This window comes from Drosophila virilis, chromosome 4, assembly GCF_030788295.1.
Source record: "Drosophila virilis strain 15010-1051.87 chromosome 4, Dvir_AGI_RSII-ME, whole genome shotgun sequence".
In the NCBI taxonomy this organism is placed as follows: Eukaryota; Metazoa; Arthropoda; class Insecta; order Diptera; family Drosophilidae; genus Drosophila; species Drosophila virilis.
The window spans coordinates 19,031,894-19,050,520 of NC_091546.1; the positions used below are offsets into that span (position 1 = coordinate 19,031,894).

At 41.8% G+C, this 18,627-nt stretch overlaps 1 protein-coding gene across 2 annotated transcripts in view; it reads right to left on the minus strand.

The window, feature by feature from the left end:
- Window positions 1-4,296: 4,296 nt before the first annotated feature.
- The window catches only part of rau (RA domain-containing protein rau), a 66,739-nt gene continuing 52,408 nt past the window's right edge, over window positions 4,297-18,627 (minus strand). For both annotated transcript variants that reach the window (XM_002051441.4, XM_015172712.2), the window contains exons 2-4: window positions 6,017-6,199; window positions 5,835-5,944; window positions 4,297-5,767 (exon numbers count right to left, since the gene is read on the minus strand). In XM_002051441.4, the coding sequence (XP_002051477.2) occupies window positions 4,684-5,767; window positions 5,835-5,944; window positions 6,017-6,199 (1,377 nt within the window). In that variant the 3' untranslated portion in view covers window positions 4,297-4,683. The remainder of the gene's footprint in view (window positions 5,768-5,834; window positions 5,945-6,016; window positions 6,200-18,627) is intronic.

Here is an 18,627-nt window from a genome sequence, read left to right on the forward strand (position 1 = left end):
GAATCGCAGTCTTTTCTATGGTCAAGTTTCGTCTTTGCTGCAGGTCTTAGTAGCCAGTGCGTTTTATAATAATTTTAAAAAGGATTCTTTTATAATAAAAATAATAATAATAATTATCAACCTGCCCAATCCGGGCCCTTAGAATGTTCACAACAGTTGCACATCCAAACATTGTGAATTTCAAGCTCGAAACACATTGGCTCTATAGGAAGAAGGAAGAATCGCTCGAGTAGCCTGCTCTCTGTATAGTAAAATTTTATGATTTTCAAGATATTATTACCAAACGCATCAATTACTTTACAACTCACCGTACATTTCTGTATTAACGTAAGACATATGCTAGTAAGAGTTTTTAAAGTTCGGCACGCCGAAAAGAATTGCTCTTTCTAGCTTTGTTTTTTTTTTTTTTTTTAACGACTTGCAGTCGTTCACATTTTAAGCATGTTTCGATTTATTTATTTATTGCAAGGTTTTTTACATCATTATTTAGATAATGCAACATATGCTCTTTATCTCGAAGAGTAACAGAGCTCATATCGAATGCGACGTGGAATGTGGTCTGCACTCAAGGACGTTACGCGAAATATACATAGATGAGATGCCGAATAATAATATAAGTATACTAAAGTTTACACAAATAAGCATTGAAAGGCTGCAATAATTTATTTTGTATACAAAAAACAAACGATTAGTAACAGAGCTGTAATCATATATAACCCAATTTGACTCGGTGAAATTAACATTTTCTGTTAATAGGTTTAAAAATCGTATAGAATTAAAAAAGCAGGCATACTTTTGTTCGCCTTAATTATTAACCTTAGCTTCAAAAAAAAAACAACAGATGGCGCAATTCTGTTAAACATATTTTTAATTGTACATACTTTTGTGAGCAATAATAATTAAGCTGTCGAAAATACTACTGCATACTTTTGCGCTGCCACATAAAAAGCTACTTTACGCCCCACGGCTGAAAATTTACAAGTCCTGGATTCTTAGATGACCCCCTCATCTGTTGATGCAGTTTTATGAAACTAGTTGTTACGATCCTAACGCACCAAGCTTTTCGAAAATCTGCAAGGATATGACTGAGCTATGGTTATTTTTCTAAAAATGATGCCATTATTATATCTTCAATAGCTTTGCCGTTTTAAGTACCATCCTGATGCCGTTTGGCAAACAGGAAGTAATTTTCCGTCCAATTTAGAATATACAACAAAAAGGACGAAAGTCCTTTTATGAGCTGAGAAAAACATACAATTGTGTATACAGATAAAGTATCATAACTTGGTAATATCCTTGCATATCCTGACGAATCCTGTGCCAAACGTTTTGTATGGACTAGGACTATAATCCCTCCAAAGGACATCTCGATAGTCCTTGTAGTTTCCGAAATATGCCTAATTTTCCAAAAAGGACATTTTATTTATGGCCATAACTCGGCCATATCCTTAAGGATATCGAAAGGATATACCTTTTTGAACTCGTGAGAATCAGGACTATCGACTGGCATTCAAGGATTTCCAGGATTCCACCAAAAAATTTTCCTCATTTTCTGTAAGGGGGTTAGTCAGAAAATCGAAAATTTCAGGACTAACTTCGCCATTTGAAGGACTATCGGGATGTCCTTTGGTCAGAAGATAGTCCTCATCCTACCATTGAAGAATATACAACCCGAAGGACGAATGTCCTTCAAACAGCTGAGAAAAAAGGACTTTTTTGTAAACATAAAATAGCCTCTAACTCGGCTATATCCTTGAATATCCTGATGAGTCATGTGTCAAAAAAATTGTATTGGTCAGGTCTACCAACTGGCCAAAGGACATCAAAATCGTACTTGTAGTTCCGGAGATATGAGGGTTTTAGTGTGTAATGGCCATTTCCTTGCAATCCGGGGCTGAAAAAATTACCAAGTGCAGGATTCTTAGATGACCCCCTAATGTTTTGATGCAGGTCGATGCGCTTGGTCCTTACGAGCCTAACGCACCATGTCCTTTGAAAATCCGCAAGGATATGGCCGAGTTATAAGCATTTAAAGTTAAAGTTTATACGTGGCCTGACGAAAAAAACATTGCATACCCAAAGGGGCTACTGGAGGGCATCACTGGCTTTCAAGATTTTTATAAATTCCGCTCAAAATAGCAGGCCACCAGAATTGATTAGAAGGTGGCCAGAAATACACGCATACGAACAATTTTATTGCAAACCCAAAAAGGGGGCCGTTGTTGACGGCTGGGTGGCGAGATTTATACCGAAATATTACTAAAATACCAGGCAAACAGAATAGACCAGCAAGAAGACGAAAATCGTTGATTGAAAAAATTTATTGCATAACCTAAGGGGCAAATTTGAAAGTTTAACCGTCGGCTGTTAACGGCTGCAGCTAATGAAAAAGGGCCAGACGCCCCTTTCGGGTATGCAATAGATTTTTTCGCCGGCCATATATAAACTTGATTTTTTAATGCTTATAACTCGGCCATATCCTTACGGATTTTCAAAGGACATGGTGCGTTAGGCTCGTAAGGACCAAGCGCATCGACCTGCATCAAAACATTAGGGGGTCATCTAAGAATCCTGCACTTGGTAATTTTTTCAGCCCCGGATTGCAAGGAAATGACCATTACACACAAAATCCCTAATATCTCCGGAACTACAAGGACGATTTTGATGTCCTTTGGCCAGTTGGTAGACCTGACCAATACAATTTTTTTGACACATGACTCATCAGGATATTCAAGGATATAGCCGAGTTAGAGGCTATTTTATGTTTACAAAAAAGTCCTTTTTTCTCAGCTGTTTGAAGGACATTCGTCCTTCGGGTTGTATATTCTTCAATGGTAGGATGAGGACTATCTTCTGACCAAAGGACATCCCGATAGTCCTTCAAATGGCGAAGTTAGTCCTGAAATTTTCGATTTTCTGACTAACCCCCTTACAGAAATTTAGGAAAATTTTTTTGTCGAATCCTGGAAATCCTTGAATGCCAGTCGATAGTCCTGATCCTTACGAGTTCAAAAAGGTATATCCTTTCGATATCCTTAAGGATATGGCCGAGTTATGGTCATAAATAAAATGTCCTTTTTGGAAAATTAGGCATATTTCGGAAACTACAAGGACTCTCGGGATGTCCTTTGGTCAGTTGATAGTCCTGGGCAATACGCCTTGTATGATATAGGATATGCAAGGATTATTAAAAAATATGGGCTGTTTTCTGCTGCTGAAGGACTTTCGTCCTTTTAAAAATAGCCATAGATCAACCAAATCCTTGCATATCATTCAATTTGTTGACCCTAAGGACCGCTTGCATCGATCTGTAACAAAAAGGCTCCTGAAAGAAAAAACACATGTTTCTGGAGCATCCTGTAGCGTCCTGTAGGTTCGTTAGGACTATATCTATGGCATGGCATAACCAAGGATATGGCGGTCAACTAGGAACCAACGAGGGGGAGGCATTTCTGCTGGTGGAGGCTGAACAAATTGTTATTTAGATTCACCAGGACTATATCCGTGATATGGAATAACCAGGGATATATGAGTCAACTAGGAACCATAAAACTGCGATATGAATTTCACATTTTCAGGACTTAAACTAAATGTTGTACAAGCAAAAGTGAACCTAACCTAAGGCTTTTATTTAGGGGAACCCTTTCGTATACTTCGCTGAGCTATTGTTTTAGGCTGCAACAAATTGGATTTTATTGGCAATTTGTTTGTTTTTAATTCAGTCTAGCGACCTTTCTTTACAAATTAGTTGGCTAAGCTGGGCGACCGAAAGGATTTCGACTCGCAAAAAGGTCACTCAAGAATGGACCTCAACGAAAGTCCTGATAATTTGTGCAATTTTAGTGAAAGCCTGCTTTGCCTGCTGCTTGAATATTTACGCTTTGCTCCCTACTTTCATTTCGTCCTTCATCAGGCTGCCGCACGTAAGCTCTTTCGTAAGGTAACCGTTCGTTGCAAATTGTGTATACGCCGCGTCGCGTACATCATTTAACTTAAGCTGCCTGTCAGGGCGATTTTTAAATACAAATTGCGCGGTCAGCCGCCGCATTAATTGCTGCCTATTTATATGGCTGATTGACTTTAGCTTTCCTTTATGCGTATGTTGCGTGCATTAAGTGCAATTAAAACTGCACATAATGTGCTATTAAATACGCTGTACATAACTAAATATCGTGGTACAAGAGTTGTGGCGGATTGACTACTTAACATATAACATATTTCTTAATTCTATGGGGCTTGGGCACAGGGTATTAGCTAGTCGCGTATTGCTTGCAATCACAATCAATTTCACAATAATTTCAGGTTTTCTTTGTTTATATTTGTGAGTGCATTATTAGAATATCTTTTGGTTTCTACATTTATCTTATGTGTTAGGCTTTGTTAGGTGCCAAGATCTTAGACTTAGTTTAGCTTTAGCTACGCGACTAAAGCCTTAAGCTATATAGACTCCTTTTGTATCCTTGGATTGAATTTGTTTTAGTTGCCTTCCTCTGCTGGACATACTAAAAGCGAATCTTCCTCGGGTGCTTAACTCTATACATATATATATACATGCCTAGGACTTAAACTACAAATGCATCTTTGGTCCAAACGGTACTCGTTTTTTGGGGGATTTCCTCTCCTGCTCTCTTCCTTTCCTTTCTTCTCCTATGTACAACGCGCACGGCTTGGCTGGAGCCAGCGCTACAAGTAGACAAAGTGGCCCAGACCTTTGGCCGGATTGTTGTTAACCGCTTCCGCTGCAAGTTTCGCTGCTGCAGCTGGAGTTGTTGTTGTGGTTGTTGTTGATGTTGTGGCTGCTGCATTGCCATTGACATCCAGGTGGTCCACCTCGGCGACTGGCAGCAGGCGGCTGTAGATGCCAGCCGGCGCATAGCGTGCATTCATGTGTATGTCCAGCAGCTTCTTATCCTTGCCCAGCGAGGAGAACGAGTGCGTCGCGGTGCGTATTTCGCGTATGTTGTACACGGGGCTGTAGGCACGAGCGGGCGGCGATGCGTTGCCATTGCTTTGAGCGATGGCCCCAACAGCGGAGGGCGTGGCAGCAGGCGTGTGGCGCTGAAAGAAGTCGCGACGCAGCGTGCACTCGGTGGAGTTGTCCGATGAGCCGGAACTACTTGCGCACTCATCGTCCTCGGCATCCTCGCTGCTGCTGCTGCAGCTGCGCAGATCCTCGGCCGGCTCCGAGTCTAGCGAAAGCTCAAGTAGGCTAATTGCATCTGCATCCTCGACCGCAGCAGCAGGCACGCCCGTCGCAGCGCTCTCGTAGCTCTGGCTGATGGCCTCGTTCAGATTGGCCAACAGCTGGCGACGGCGCGCATAGTTGGGCGTGCGCCGCACCAGAAAGTGACAGCTCTCGCCGCGCCTCAGTCGCTCCGATTGGGCGCGCAGCGGCAGATCGTCCGGATGTAGCTTGCGCTGGCATTCCTGGCCCGGGCACACCTCGTACAGGGCAAAGTTCTCCACGGGCTCCAGCGAGCTGTAGCAGCCGAGCAGCAGCTGTAGCAGCTCATCGCAATTGGTCTCCTCGCTGATGACCAGCGATTTGTACTGTGAGCTCGGCTGCAGCGCCGAGGTGTGCACCCTTATCAGGCCGCCCGGCTTCAGCTGTAGGCAGAAGCGCGACTCGCCCTTGGGATGGCAGGCCTGCAGTATGGCTGGGCGCGTGTCCTCGTCCAGCACCAGTATGGTCTTCACGCCCGCCCGTCGCACGGCCACCTCCATGGAGAGATAGAAGAGGCGAGGATCGCGATGACGCATCTTCAGGCTGCAAGGAGCAGGACAAAGCATTAAATGGCCGCAATTTAGGGAACTAGTTCTCCGTTCACACTTACCGTCGCAGCAGCTGGGCAATCACCTCCTTGCTGGTGGTGTCCCACTGTATGCCCAGCGTCTTGTACTCAATGTCGATCTTCAGGCAGTTCGTGTATACCTTGATGGTGGTCTGTGCGGAGGAAGAAGCGAGTGCTGCATTAGTCTCGGCCAGGAGCAGGCTGATCAATTCGATTGCACTTACCTGCGGCGGCTGCTCGTTCAGGCTCGAGTAGCTGGAGGCGCGCGATGGCGTTCGCTGCATATCGGTGGGCGGTTCCGGACTGCCGCACATGGAGCTGGCGCAGGAGGAGGCGTTGCTCGAGGAGCGCAGCGAAACCGAATCCGAGCGATTGCGCAACGGCGAGATTTGAACGTGCTTCAGCATCTGTAAAAGTATAAACAAAAGGAAGATCAGTTGGTATTCAAATTACATTGAGTGAAGAATTATTCTGAAAAAAAAAAACAATACTATGAACTAATTGAGGAGGAGGGAAAAGACATATTAACTATATTTACAGAATGCAAATCAAAGATTTCTTCAGGAACTACTCCATGATATTCGTTCATTTGAACTAGTTCAGAAGCGAAACTAGTAGTTAAATGAACTTAAAGCGTAAGCAATGCAATAAAAATAAAAGAATTAATCCGCAATAGAATTAAGTTTTTGCTTTGAGTGTAATGCAAATTTGCTCGAGAACTATGCAAATCGGCTGAGCTGTAAGCCTTTTGGCAGCCCACTCACAACAAGTGTGTGTGTGTGTGTGTGCGTGTGCCATATGCTAGCCCAGACATCGTCCCATATATATATATACAAATGTATATATAACTCAGTCAGTCTCGCCCTGTGAGGCACTTGAAGCCCAGCGATGCGACTCGGGGAGACTCCCCGAGCTTGCCGCGCTGACCCTCGCGAATTTGCAACATTTGCCGCTAATTGCGGGGTCAGTGCAGGCGAGGGGCAGCACGCAGGGCGGGGAAGCAGTTGCTGCCCAGTCACCATGCATCCCATGTCGTATCGCGTTGCATTGCTTGAGTGCCTCCCGCTTAGATCTCGCGCTGCGTTCGTTGCGGTTCACTTGCTGCTCCACTTGCAGCAGCAGGGGAGGCTGTGTGGACCCTGCTAGCCGGCATATTCTAATTAATCGTGTGAAAGTCGCGCATTTTACTCTTCTTCATATTTAATAGTTGTAGCCACTTTAATTAAGGCTGAGCCCAGCGCCGCGCTCCTGATTAATGCAGATAATTGAGCTCTCGGAAAACTGAATATGTTTTGTGAATATGCACATATATTTTTGCCATTGCAGCAATTAGCAGATGCGCACACACACAGAGAAAGAGAGAGAGAGAGAGAGCGAGCGGGTGGGGAGAGAGTTTGCGGAGTGCGGGCTGGGGCTGACCGGATGTTGTTGGCCCGTTGGCAACTTCCGCTCAGCACGAGAATTTACAATGCGGCACGCCTCGCTCTGGGGCCCGGTCTGGAGCGCACTTGCATTCAATCAGCTTGTCAGCCCTGATGTAGGTGCGCTGCTCTAGGCCAAGCCCTCGGCTCTATATCTGCCCACAATCCCCTCCCCCGCACACACACACACACCATCTTCCCCACTCTCCACCCACTTGGCACTCGGCAGTTCGCTTTCATGGCTCATTGTCAGCGCGTCGCGTTCCATGACGTGCCCAGCCGTGCCCTTTTCATAATTTCAATACATCACCAATTCAGGCGCCCGCACACACACACACACTCACACACAAGCACACAGCTGAGGGCTCTTCAGCTCGTCCGTCTGTCCGTCCGTCTGGTCTTGTGTGTGCCCCCAACCCCTTGTCTTGTTGCATGCTTCACTGCCGCAGCATTTGTCAAGCAGCAGCGATTTTCAACCCTGTCGGCGATGCTCCTCTTTAAAAGAGGCAAGGTAGGCAGGGCTGGAGCCCACATTTCTGCCCAATTCGCCTCAATGGGCCGGATGTGGCAACTTCATTAGCGATTAACAGTTGGGCAAGGTTAGAGTTACAGTTTAACAAGCATTGCCAGAAAGCGAGCGCAAAAAGCGCAGGATTATAAATTGAAAATGCAGCCAGTAAGGGAGAGGCGAGACGCTAGCCAGGGGAAGTAGAGGGGAGCTGCAAATTGAAATGCAAATCAAACAAATTAACTTTTCACACAAGTCCAAAAGTTGTGCACAAAAAAAAAAAAAAACGGAAGAAAATTGTAATAAATAAACGAGCAGAGCAGCTCGTGAAAACGTGCACACCGACTGTCAGATACTCTGTAGGCATTAGCAGCTAGAGATGTCAACATATTGATAACAATATCGATATTAGGAATCTAGAAATCTTTTAACAATTTTAAACTTATTTTTAAATATTAAATTTATAATTTTAAGTTTAATTTGGCCCAACTAAGTTGTTAATTGACGAACTTTTAATTTATTTTTGTTGACTTTCAAAGAGTATATATAAATTTTGTAATATGAAAACTATGAGAGATGCCAGATGCTCAATTGACAACAGGGTATATGAAAAAGGCCAAGAGCAATGCAGAAAAAATATCGTTAAAATGAAATTGAATTAGAAAAATCGCATAAAATTTGAATGCATGCACGTGTTGGCCCATAAAACAGCTAAGAGCTAGAAAAGGGAGAGCGAGAGCTTGAGATAAGTCAGCATAGAAGAAGAAGACCGAACGAACGGTTGCAAATATAGTAGATAATCAGCCTGAACGTTGACTGAAAACTCGCATTGAACTTTCATTGTGAATAATTTTATGGCCAAGTCTAGCGCTGATAAAGCCCAACTTTGCCAATTAAGCGAACGAAAACGATAACGATAACAATAACACGCTAGCCGAGAGCACTTGTTCTCTTACATGAGCTCAAATTGGGCAGTTTTAACCAACACAGCGCCGGACAAGTGTTGCAAAAGACGCATAAATTACGAGAGGCATACAGACAGAAAAAGGAAAGAAATAGCGAGTATTGCATGAGAGAAAGACACTTGTTACCACAGGCAACAGCACTACAAAAAGCAGCGGATAGAATTGGTAGATACCCTGTATTTTTTCTAGAGACAGATACACTTACGTATTTGTGTCTTCCGGTTAACTAAACTTTACTTCATTTCTAAGGCATAAGATGTACCCGTACCTCTTGTAGTTCCTGAGATGCATTTGGGCACAGATACCCTGCATTTTTGAAATACAAGACGACAACATAAGTCATTGTCTTGCAACTACTGAACAGCGCTGGGATTTATCACGCAATTAAAATACATTCAATTTCTGGGTTATATGAGGTATTCACTGCGCACAGATACTGTGCAATTTGGAATTAATTTTATTTCTAGGGTATAAGAGACACACATACTTAATTTAATACAACTAGCTTTTTAACTTCTGCACTTATGTTAGAGTGAATATTAAGACCAATGCGTTCCTGTAACTACTGAACAGGGCTGAGATATAACGTTCCGTGTAATTTCTAGGGTATAAGAGAAACACGTACCAAACTTAATATAACTAGCTCTTGTTGGTTTTGGGCACAGATCACAGGGAAAATAAAATGATTTAACTCTAGCAGTTATTGTTGATTGAGCACATGCAAACCGACAAATTTGTATACCCCGCATTAACTATTTTCTACAGGGTATCAAAAAAAACTGTCGTATGGAGCAACAGAGCTGTGCAATTGCCCGGCCAAGTCGCTTAGTAAAGACGACCCGCAAACAAAGACAAACTTGCAGATTTTGTGTCTTTGTCGAACTCTAGAGTCCCGCCCCGAAACACATCGAGACGAAAGTCGAACGTCGAATTTCGAGAGCTTGTTCCGTTGCTCAGGAATGTTTTAATTTGAAGTTTTGGCCCCGGCTTGGCTCGAGCGGCACACACACACACACACGCACACGCCCCGCTGCGATTTATCAGCGAATGGTGTGATAAGGGCGCCAGCTGTGACATTTACGACTGGCGCATGTCCTTGAACCGACTCCTGTTGCTGTTGCTACTTGGCTACAAAAAAACAAAAAAATGAAAGAAGCCAAAATAGCAGAAGAAGAAAAGTAAATCAAACTGAAACTGATTTTCGTACTTGGCGTGGCGGCAACTTGGTGACTCGTCGGCTTGTGGGCTTGTCAAAGCGCCGCCATCGAGGGCATCCTTTATCATTTGCAAACACTCTCTCGCAGGGCAATGTCAACGCCTTATTGATTGAATAACCAGAAAACGCAACAGTAACAGAAACAGAAGCCGCAGCCGAATCCGCAATACCCAAACTGAAGGCAGCGGCAGGAGCCTAGCCGTAAAGCCGAAGCTAAATATTTTCATGGTCAGCAGAGCAGAAAAAAGAGGACCTTCATCATGGAGAAAACAGACACAAGTGAAAAAAAAAAAAGGGAAAAAAGGATTGCAAATTCTACTTGCTGTTGTTGCAAGACAGCAACCTGCCTCGCCAGTTGTTACTTAAATCTAAAACATTTCCACATTTCAACGCACATTGTTGCGCACACTTTAAGACTTTGTCTTCCTTTTTTCGCATATGCCTCAATGGGTTGAGCCTGATAAGATTCTGTTGTCCTTTATTAATCAGCGACTGTGCTGCAACCGGAGAGCGTATATGACGAGTCGAGCTTAACAAAAGGCTGCCTCTTTGACATAGACATCGTCTCTATTCTTTCAGGCAAGGTTTCCATTTTCCGCGAATTGTTGGCCACCAAACACATTTTTCGAATATTTTTGGAACAAATGCGAAAGCCCAAAAGCAAATGAGAAACAACAGAAATCGTGTGGGTAGCATAAAAATTCAGCAAGGGTTGCCCAAAATACACTTAAATATTTCTACTACAAAAAGATGTTGCTCAACAGATATTACGCAGGGCATAGATTAAAGTCGAATCGGATAATTAAATTCAAAAATTCAAATGCCTGCATTCTATACAACTCGACGAAAACTCAAATTCATAGTGCTATAAACATTTCTGTTTATATTATTACTTAACTTTACAGAGTATACCCCACTTTAGTTAAACATTGTAAGAGCGCAGCACTGTGAGGATTCTCTTTTCTCTTTTCATTAATCCAACCCAAATGAGCAAATTCATGACCCGTTTAACTTTTGCGGATTTTGCTTGCATTATACGAATAAGTTTGGCGAAAAACCTTGCCACAAGCATTTTCCTATGCGAAGAATAGCTGAAAACCCGAATCTCTATGTATTTAAAAACAAAAGCAAAAACAAAGAGACTTGCATAAATTAAGCGTAAAGCGAAACATCAGAAATCACTCAACTAAGAATGCAAAGAAACTGAAAAATTAACGAAAAAGCAAAGAATAAATGAAAAAAAAAAAAAAAAATAAAGCAAAAAAAAAAAAACGAAGCTTTTGTTATGCTTGGACGCATATTGGGGCAAAAGTTGGCCAGAATAATGCAGATTCATTAAAGCAAGCGCAATAAAACGAGAAATAAAAAAGAAAAATATTATATAAATGCAGCTCGTAAAAATCATTAAAGTTGAAACAAACAGTTAAGTAAATTGCCAATTTAATTATCGAATTATATACTTATATATAAATATTTTTGTACGTAATTAGCGATTAACTTGGAGAAGAATTCAAGTGCACTTCAAAGGCCAATTGCGAGTTTAGTTAATTCAATTAAAAGCCAAAATGTTGCGTAAATAAATAATTGCTCACGATCTAAACAAAATCGAATTTCAACAATATTCCCATGAAATACATAAACAATAAAACAATTCAATGGAAAGTGTTATTTAAAGGCAAATTTACAAGAATTTTGCTGCTGTTTATTTATTTAAATACTTTATTAAAGAACTTATGACTTTAAAGTATGTGATGCATACAAAATTGTATTTGTAGCCTTTGCAGGCGGATTTCCTGCGGGTATTGTAATTGTATTGCAATTGCGCGATTAATTCCCATATGTGGGAGGCATATGTACTCTATTTAATTTGTGCTTTATCTGAATTTAACTGACTTGTCGGCGCACTCTTTAAATATTTCATTAGCTGCAATGCACATTGTAAACGGATGTGGCAACAGCTTGTTAAATGCATGCAAGTGCATTTGAACATAATATTTGTTTTCTTTTTTTTTTCAGCTATTTGACAATTTTAAAATTCCAGGAATTAAGGCAATTAAGCAAAGTAACTGGTTGTACGTGAATTATTAATGGAACTATATTCGCAGTAAAGTTTTCTATGTGGACTACGCATTACATGCAAAATAATTACCCTAAGTTAGCCTGCTAAGCCGTACATATAAAATCAGAAACACGCTTAGTTTTTATGCATTCGGGCAAAATGTGAGAGAGCCAGTGAAATGTTTAAGCTTCAACAGTCGAATATCAAATACCCTTGCCATATATTTATATATGAAAAACCCTTTTGAAAACAAATATTTGTGAAAATCAACAAAATTTTGTATTTTTATTAAATAGTCAAATTAGTTTTTGACTTTCAATTTCTAGGGTATATTGTAGCTGGCCATTCGAATAGATATAGACAGGTTATGCGTCACGAATTTAGCAGCTCAACCTAAATACCCTGTAAGCGTATTAAAATGTTAAATGCATTTGCATACAAAACGGCCAAAGAGAGCACAGAACGAAGAAATAAAAATGTAGAGAATTAAAAAGTGACTAACTAACATTTGCTCGTATAATGCTTAAGCGTGCTATTTATTTATTTATTTCTGGCTTTTTTTCCGTCAGTATTTTTTGTTTGTTCTTTCTTTCTTTTTTTTTTTTGCATGCAGTCTATTTGATTGCATTGGGCTTTTTTGTAAGCCGCTTAGGCGACGCTTTGCTGCTTCTGCTGCCGCTGCCGCATCGGCCAATTTGGTACGCAATTAAAAAGTGTTGCATAGCGAAAGGCGCAAAAGCCGCAAAGCCTCAACAACAAGCAAAAAAAAAAAAAAAAAAGAAACCCGACCTAAAAAATAAAAATACTTTTGTTGGAATCGTAGCCGAGCGCAGCTAACATGTTAAATGTATTATTTTCTAAGCATTTCTTATACCCTGCACAAAAAAAAAGGAATAAAAAATTGTTGAAATGGGCCTTAATGTACCTGAACTTGCCATGAATTAGTCTAGTATCAGCTATTAAATTATATATTTATAGTCCAAACTAATTGGCTAATCGATCTAGATACATATTTGTAGCTCATTTGTACTCAGGAACAATTAGGCCCGCAGCTAATGCAGCTTAAATTCGTTTATATACATAAATTAGTTAAATAATTGCACAAGTAAATGGTTGCATTTTGGTACTTTACAGGGTATCGCCCAGTCAAGCACTGCCAGCTGGACTTATTTCACACTTTGTTTTCAATTTACTTTGAATGCGAACCTTGTCGAGATGCAAAACGAATTCCATTACGGTTAAAGTTGCCTGGGAAAAAGATAAGTATATGCCCGGTCCGGACCGAAACGTGTTCCAAGGGTTTCGGATGTCGCGGCCCCGCAGATTAACTGCTTTTTAATTGGTATGAAAAAGTGTTGTGCTTATTTAGCAGGCACGCGCTTTTGTGCCATGCAAAGCGAAGAGTCCATTGCGAACGCATTGCACCGGGCATTGTTTTAAATGCAGTACGAATAGAAGAGCAGCCGCCCTTAAAGCGGGGCCGCAGAGTTGCTCATTAAAAATAGCTGTTGTCATAGACAAAAACCAAACCGCGAACGTGTGGCCCAGAAAGTGCTCGTATAATGTAGGATGTTAATTCAACAGCATGGCTAAGAACAGCTAAAAAATATGCGGACATCCCTAAAGTAGTCGACCTGCAAGTACCCTAGATATAGAAAACCATATTGGATTTCATTTAAAATAAATTTGAATAACAAGACAACACTATAAATACATTAAGTTTATAAGCGAACAATAGGAATAATAAAAATTATAACTCGCTTCGTGCTGCTGCTTAAAAACCACCCAGCCCCCTTGCCATATGCTTACCCCACCCGTGAGGCTAGCCTCGCTTACAACTTCGCTACTTACAGGGTATGCAAATAGAGTGCAGCGAACAAGGTAAGCCCACAGCTGGTAAGGCAAGCGTTAAGCAAGTTAAGAGTGGCGTAAAAAAGCGCAAGCTGCACTAGAAAAGAAACCAAGAAAAGGCAACGCGAGAATAAGCCAAACGTGTTGCAGCTAAAGCACTGAAAAGTACTCAAAAAAAAAAAAAAAACGAGAGAACAAATTTTGCTGCTTAAAATTCCAATGTTCTTGCTAGAGAAAAACTCAGCTAAGTATTATCCATGTAAATATCTAAAATACTAAAAAAAAAAAAACTGGCAATTTTCTACCTGATCAGCAGCAGTTCAAACTTTGCATAACTTTCCGAGTCATTATGCAAAACAAGAGCCCAGATTAACCCGCCACAATTTTCACCCACACATTTTTTTATGTTTTCTCGTAGCCTGCAACAGCAATGAAAATTACTTTTATACCTGTGCTCAGATGAGGTGTGCCCGACGAGCATATACACACGTATATCACCCGTATGCCAAATGCCTGTGAGTGCAACAAAAGCTACTATTACACAAAAGCTACTCAGCGCAGAGAATAATTTGTTTATAAATATTTTTGATCAAAAATACAATTGATGAAAGGCACCAGGTTATATCTATAAATAAAATGTTTTGGGGTATTTCAAAGTCGCGTGTGTCCAAAACAAATCTCTTCGAACAGCAAATACTCAGCACGCATACGCAGCGTGTGCCGCTTGAAATTGTGTGGACATAAAGTGCATGATAAAACTGGCGCGCCACATGAGGCAGCAGCATAATGTGGCAAGCAACTGCAGGTGAGGCCAGCATGTCATCTGATGTCGTTGTCATCGTTCTTCTTGTTCTTCTTGTTGTTGTTGTTGTAGGTGTCAAAATTGCATAAGTGGCGCCTCGTGTGGCAGATATCAAAAACAAAACCAACACGAAATGGGCAGCTAGGTGTGGTTCGAGGGGGATTGCCGGGTGGCAGAGCCAGCAAGCAGCGTGTTGTCAATCAAGGTTGCCAGACCGCTGCACTAAAGTGCAGTTGCAGTTACATTTTGCGTTTTTGTGGCGTTAATAACATGACCATATTAAGTGGAGCGAGCGAGAGTGAGAGAGAGAGAGATGGAGAGAGAGAGTGGGAGAGAGAGAGAGCAAATTCAAGCGAGATAAAAAGAGAGAGCGGAAGTGGGGCAGCGGCTGGCATGTGTCACCTGACGGCAGCACAAATGAATTGCAATTATTTAGAGCATGCTTTTAGGCATTGGCGCCACGCCCCCAAAGAGAGAGGGGCTGCAGCTCCCTTAGGCAAATGTCAGTTACAAATTTTGCGGTCAACAAAATGGCTTCGCTTGTAATTTATGTGTATGTACGTGTGCGTGTGTGTGTGTGTGAGGGTGTGCGTGTGCGTGCGCTTTTGCATTTTGTCACCTAATCATTTGCATATTTTGCGGCATTTAATGCGTATTTATTTTACAAAGGTTTCCACAGAACTTGATAAAGTACATTTTTAATTGGTTTTTAAGCGCAAAATTTTCGGAAATTGAATATTAAATAGAATGCATGCGAGTATAGCATAAATATGTTTTGATAAAAATAATATAATACAAATTTATGTATCGCCTCGATTGATTAAAAACTTAATAAATATTGTGATTACGTCAAACGTCAGTTCGACGATTTGGATTTTTTTTTTTTAATTAAATATTTCCTTTTCACAAACAAAGAAAGTTCTGATGTAAACTACAAAATGTGGGCGAACAAGGCCAGAATGAGTATTAATGAACACATTAGGTACACAAATGAATGAACAATTTATTAGGCCAAATGTATTTGAATAAAGAATAGTTTGCAACTAATCATTCCTTAAAGCTTTTAGTACAGTTGATGGTACTTGCACATTCAATATGTATGTATTATCATGAATATATATGCCTATATATATATATAAACATAATCAATCATTTTATACAGGCATTCGCAATTGTTATATGTAGCATTATCAACAATTTGCCATCTCTTGTATTATATTGCATATAATAAGGGCCACTTTATCTTAAGTTGCATAAGAGCAATAATGCTAAAAGCGCAACGCGCTGCTTCAACACAATTTTCCATCGTGGCTGCTGGAGGCAGGGTTAACACTGCCACGCCCACACGCGGCACGCCTGCAGGCGGAGGTAGCATACGGACAGGATTCATAAATTGCATATTTTAAAAGTGCCGTAAATTTTGTGTAGGTGCGAAATTGAAACGAATACCGTTAGGCACACACACGCCCACGACTGATGCTGACCTCCCACCCACCCGTTTCACTTCAATTTGCCAGTGCATACCTTTGGGCGCAAAGTTTTTGGCGGCGCTCATAAATTCAAAGTCAAGTTCGGCAACACATGTTTACGTGGCAGGCAGCAGCTAGTTGGAGCGGGGCGTGGCAACAGCTAAATTTATGTCTTCGATTCGAAGCTTTGCTAATAATTGCACATGATTTTTATGAGCGACAGCGGAAGTCAACTGCAATTGAGAGAGAGAGAGAGAAAAGTATCTGAAAGATACAAAACAGTAGCCAGGCGTGACAAACAGCAATTAAAGCCGAGCTGAGTATGCAGCATGCCCCGTGGCAGCGAGACATCGAAATTAAGTGCATCCTTTGGCATGGCACACACTTGAAGAGACGCACGCACACACAAAACAGGAAGTCAAATTGAAGGAAATCACTTCCTATGCACAGAACCATATTAAAAACGTCGCGCCAGACGCAGCTAGAGTAAGAGAGAGAAGCGCATGCCTCTGCATATATGTATATATAAACACATATGTATTTATATATATATTTTAACTTATCAGATGCATAGACAGTTTTCTAGTCACTTCCGTTGGCAACTTGTTGCAAGTGCCGGCGACTTAAAACATGTTTGCCTCATGCTGCAAGCTCTGGAATTTGCCTGCCTGCATAAATTCTTTCGATATGATTTATGCCCAGCGAGAGAGAGAGAGAGAAGGAGGGACAGAAGCTGAGAGGGGGGGTAGTAGCTTTGTGACAAAACTGGTTCGAAATGCATTTGGCATCCGGTAGCACACAAAGAAGAAGCAGAGGCTGTGGTGGCAGTGGAAAAATAAAAATAACGCTACGAGGCGTGTTGCAAATGTTTAAGCATTTAAATTGCCAGCTGAAGTGAAGGAAATGCTTGTCGCATTGGAGTTATGTGCGAGGAGAACATAGTCAGGGGGGGGGGGGGGGGGGGGGGGGGGGGGGGGGGGGGGGGGGGGGAAATCTTCTATTTGGCATGCCAGGCACAGCTTACGTCACAATCAGCGTCAGTTAATAACGGTTCTTCGTTCAAGTATCTCTCGGCTTCCACTTCAGAGCTCTCCACTTTTTACAGCCGTCAGCTGGAATTGGGATGGATGGGGCCTTAGGGGGGGGTTAGCTCAAATAACTGTGCGCCAGGCAGGCCTCACGTAATGCCTGCCCCCGTCCCGCGGCAATCTGGCAAATCACTCGCATTATATTAAAGCGCCACGCCCCAAATAGCACGCCCTAACTACTAGGTTCAAGGGCCGCACCTCCCACGCACACGCACACACGTAAAACTTTTTTCATTATCACATTCGCAAACCAAAATGTGCAATTAGCAGGCAATGCACGACTGTGAATACCCTGTAACTGGAACTGAGATCGAAAGATAGTTTATTGTTCAGTTAGGGCAAGAACCAGCAATTGCTAGCTTAACTATTACCCATGAAAAGGCCAATCACGAGCAGCTTCAACAAACCCCATATACCCCCCTTTTCACTCTCACCTAAAGGGTATTCAAATTGAGTTTCAGTTTTGGGTTGTCGCTTTGTGTCGCATGTGTCTTAAAGTAGGTTGTTCAGTTAAGTTTTCCAGCTTTGACATGCGGCAGCGCTCGGGCGCCTCGTTAGAGCTGGCCACACCTTCAAATTATACGTGGGCGTCGCGTAGGGCGGAAAGTAGTGGGAGGGGGTTCAATTACATTTGGGATCGGGAAAATAAAAGAGAACATGCTACATTAGTTTTACGGGGTGTGTGTTGAGCAACAGGAAATGTAAGCATTAATGGCCAAGGGGGAAATTCAATTAGATGCCCAAAAAAAAAAAAACAAGATAACCAACGAATATAAAATGATATTCCCCAAAAACATGTTTAGATAAATGCTGATTAAAGCGGACAGAAGTGGAAACGCTTTAAGAGCTCGCAGCACTCTCATTAGGTAATCCGCCATTTTCAGTTTTGCATTTTGCTGTCAAATTATTTGCTCGGGAATTTAAGACTATTAAAAAGGAAGGACAACAGTTTCGGGCGTTGTACGCATTAAGCAAAACATATTTTAAAATACATTTGTACACTGAGCGAAAAGCGGGGCAAGCAAAAAGATTCTCAAACATTGTTTTTGGGTAAAAAATTCTTTAGAAATTCATCGCGTTGCTTTAAAGTACAATTTATTTTGCTTTTTTAGGTAGTTCAAAGTTCCGCCTTTTTTCGCTCAGTGCTGGTATGTGTAAGGCCCTATATTTAGTAGCGACGGCGGCGTGCGCACAAAATCAACAAAGGGCACACAAAGACAAACCTCAGCTCAAAGGTAAACAAAAGCCGCCAAAGGGACACACGAACACGGGGCGTGGCGCAACAGAGGGGACTACAGCATACTGGTGTACACGAGGGGGACGCGGTGGGGTAGGCAGGCATGCAGGAAAAGGGACAGCGCAAGTCCAAGTTCACGTCTCGCCAGCCACCAGCTATTAATTTTTATTTGTCTTGTCATTTCAAGAATTCCGCACAGAACTCGCGCTGCCTGTTGCC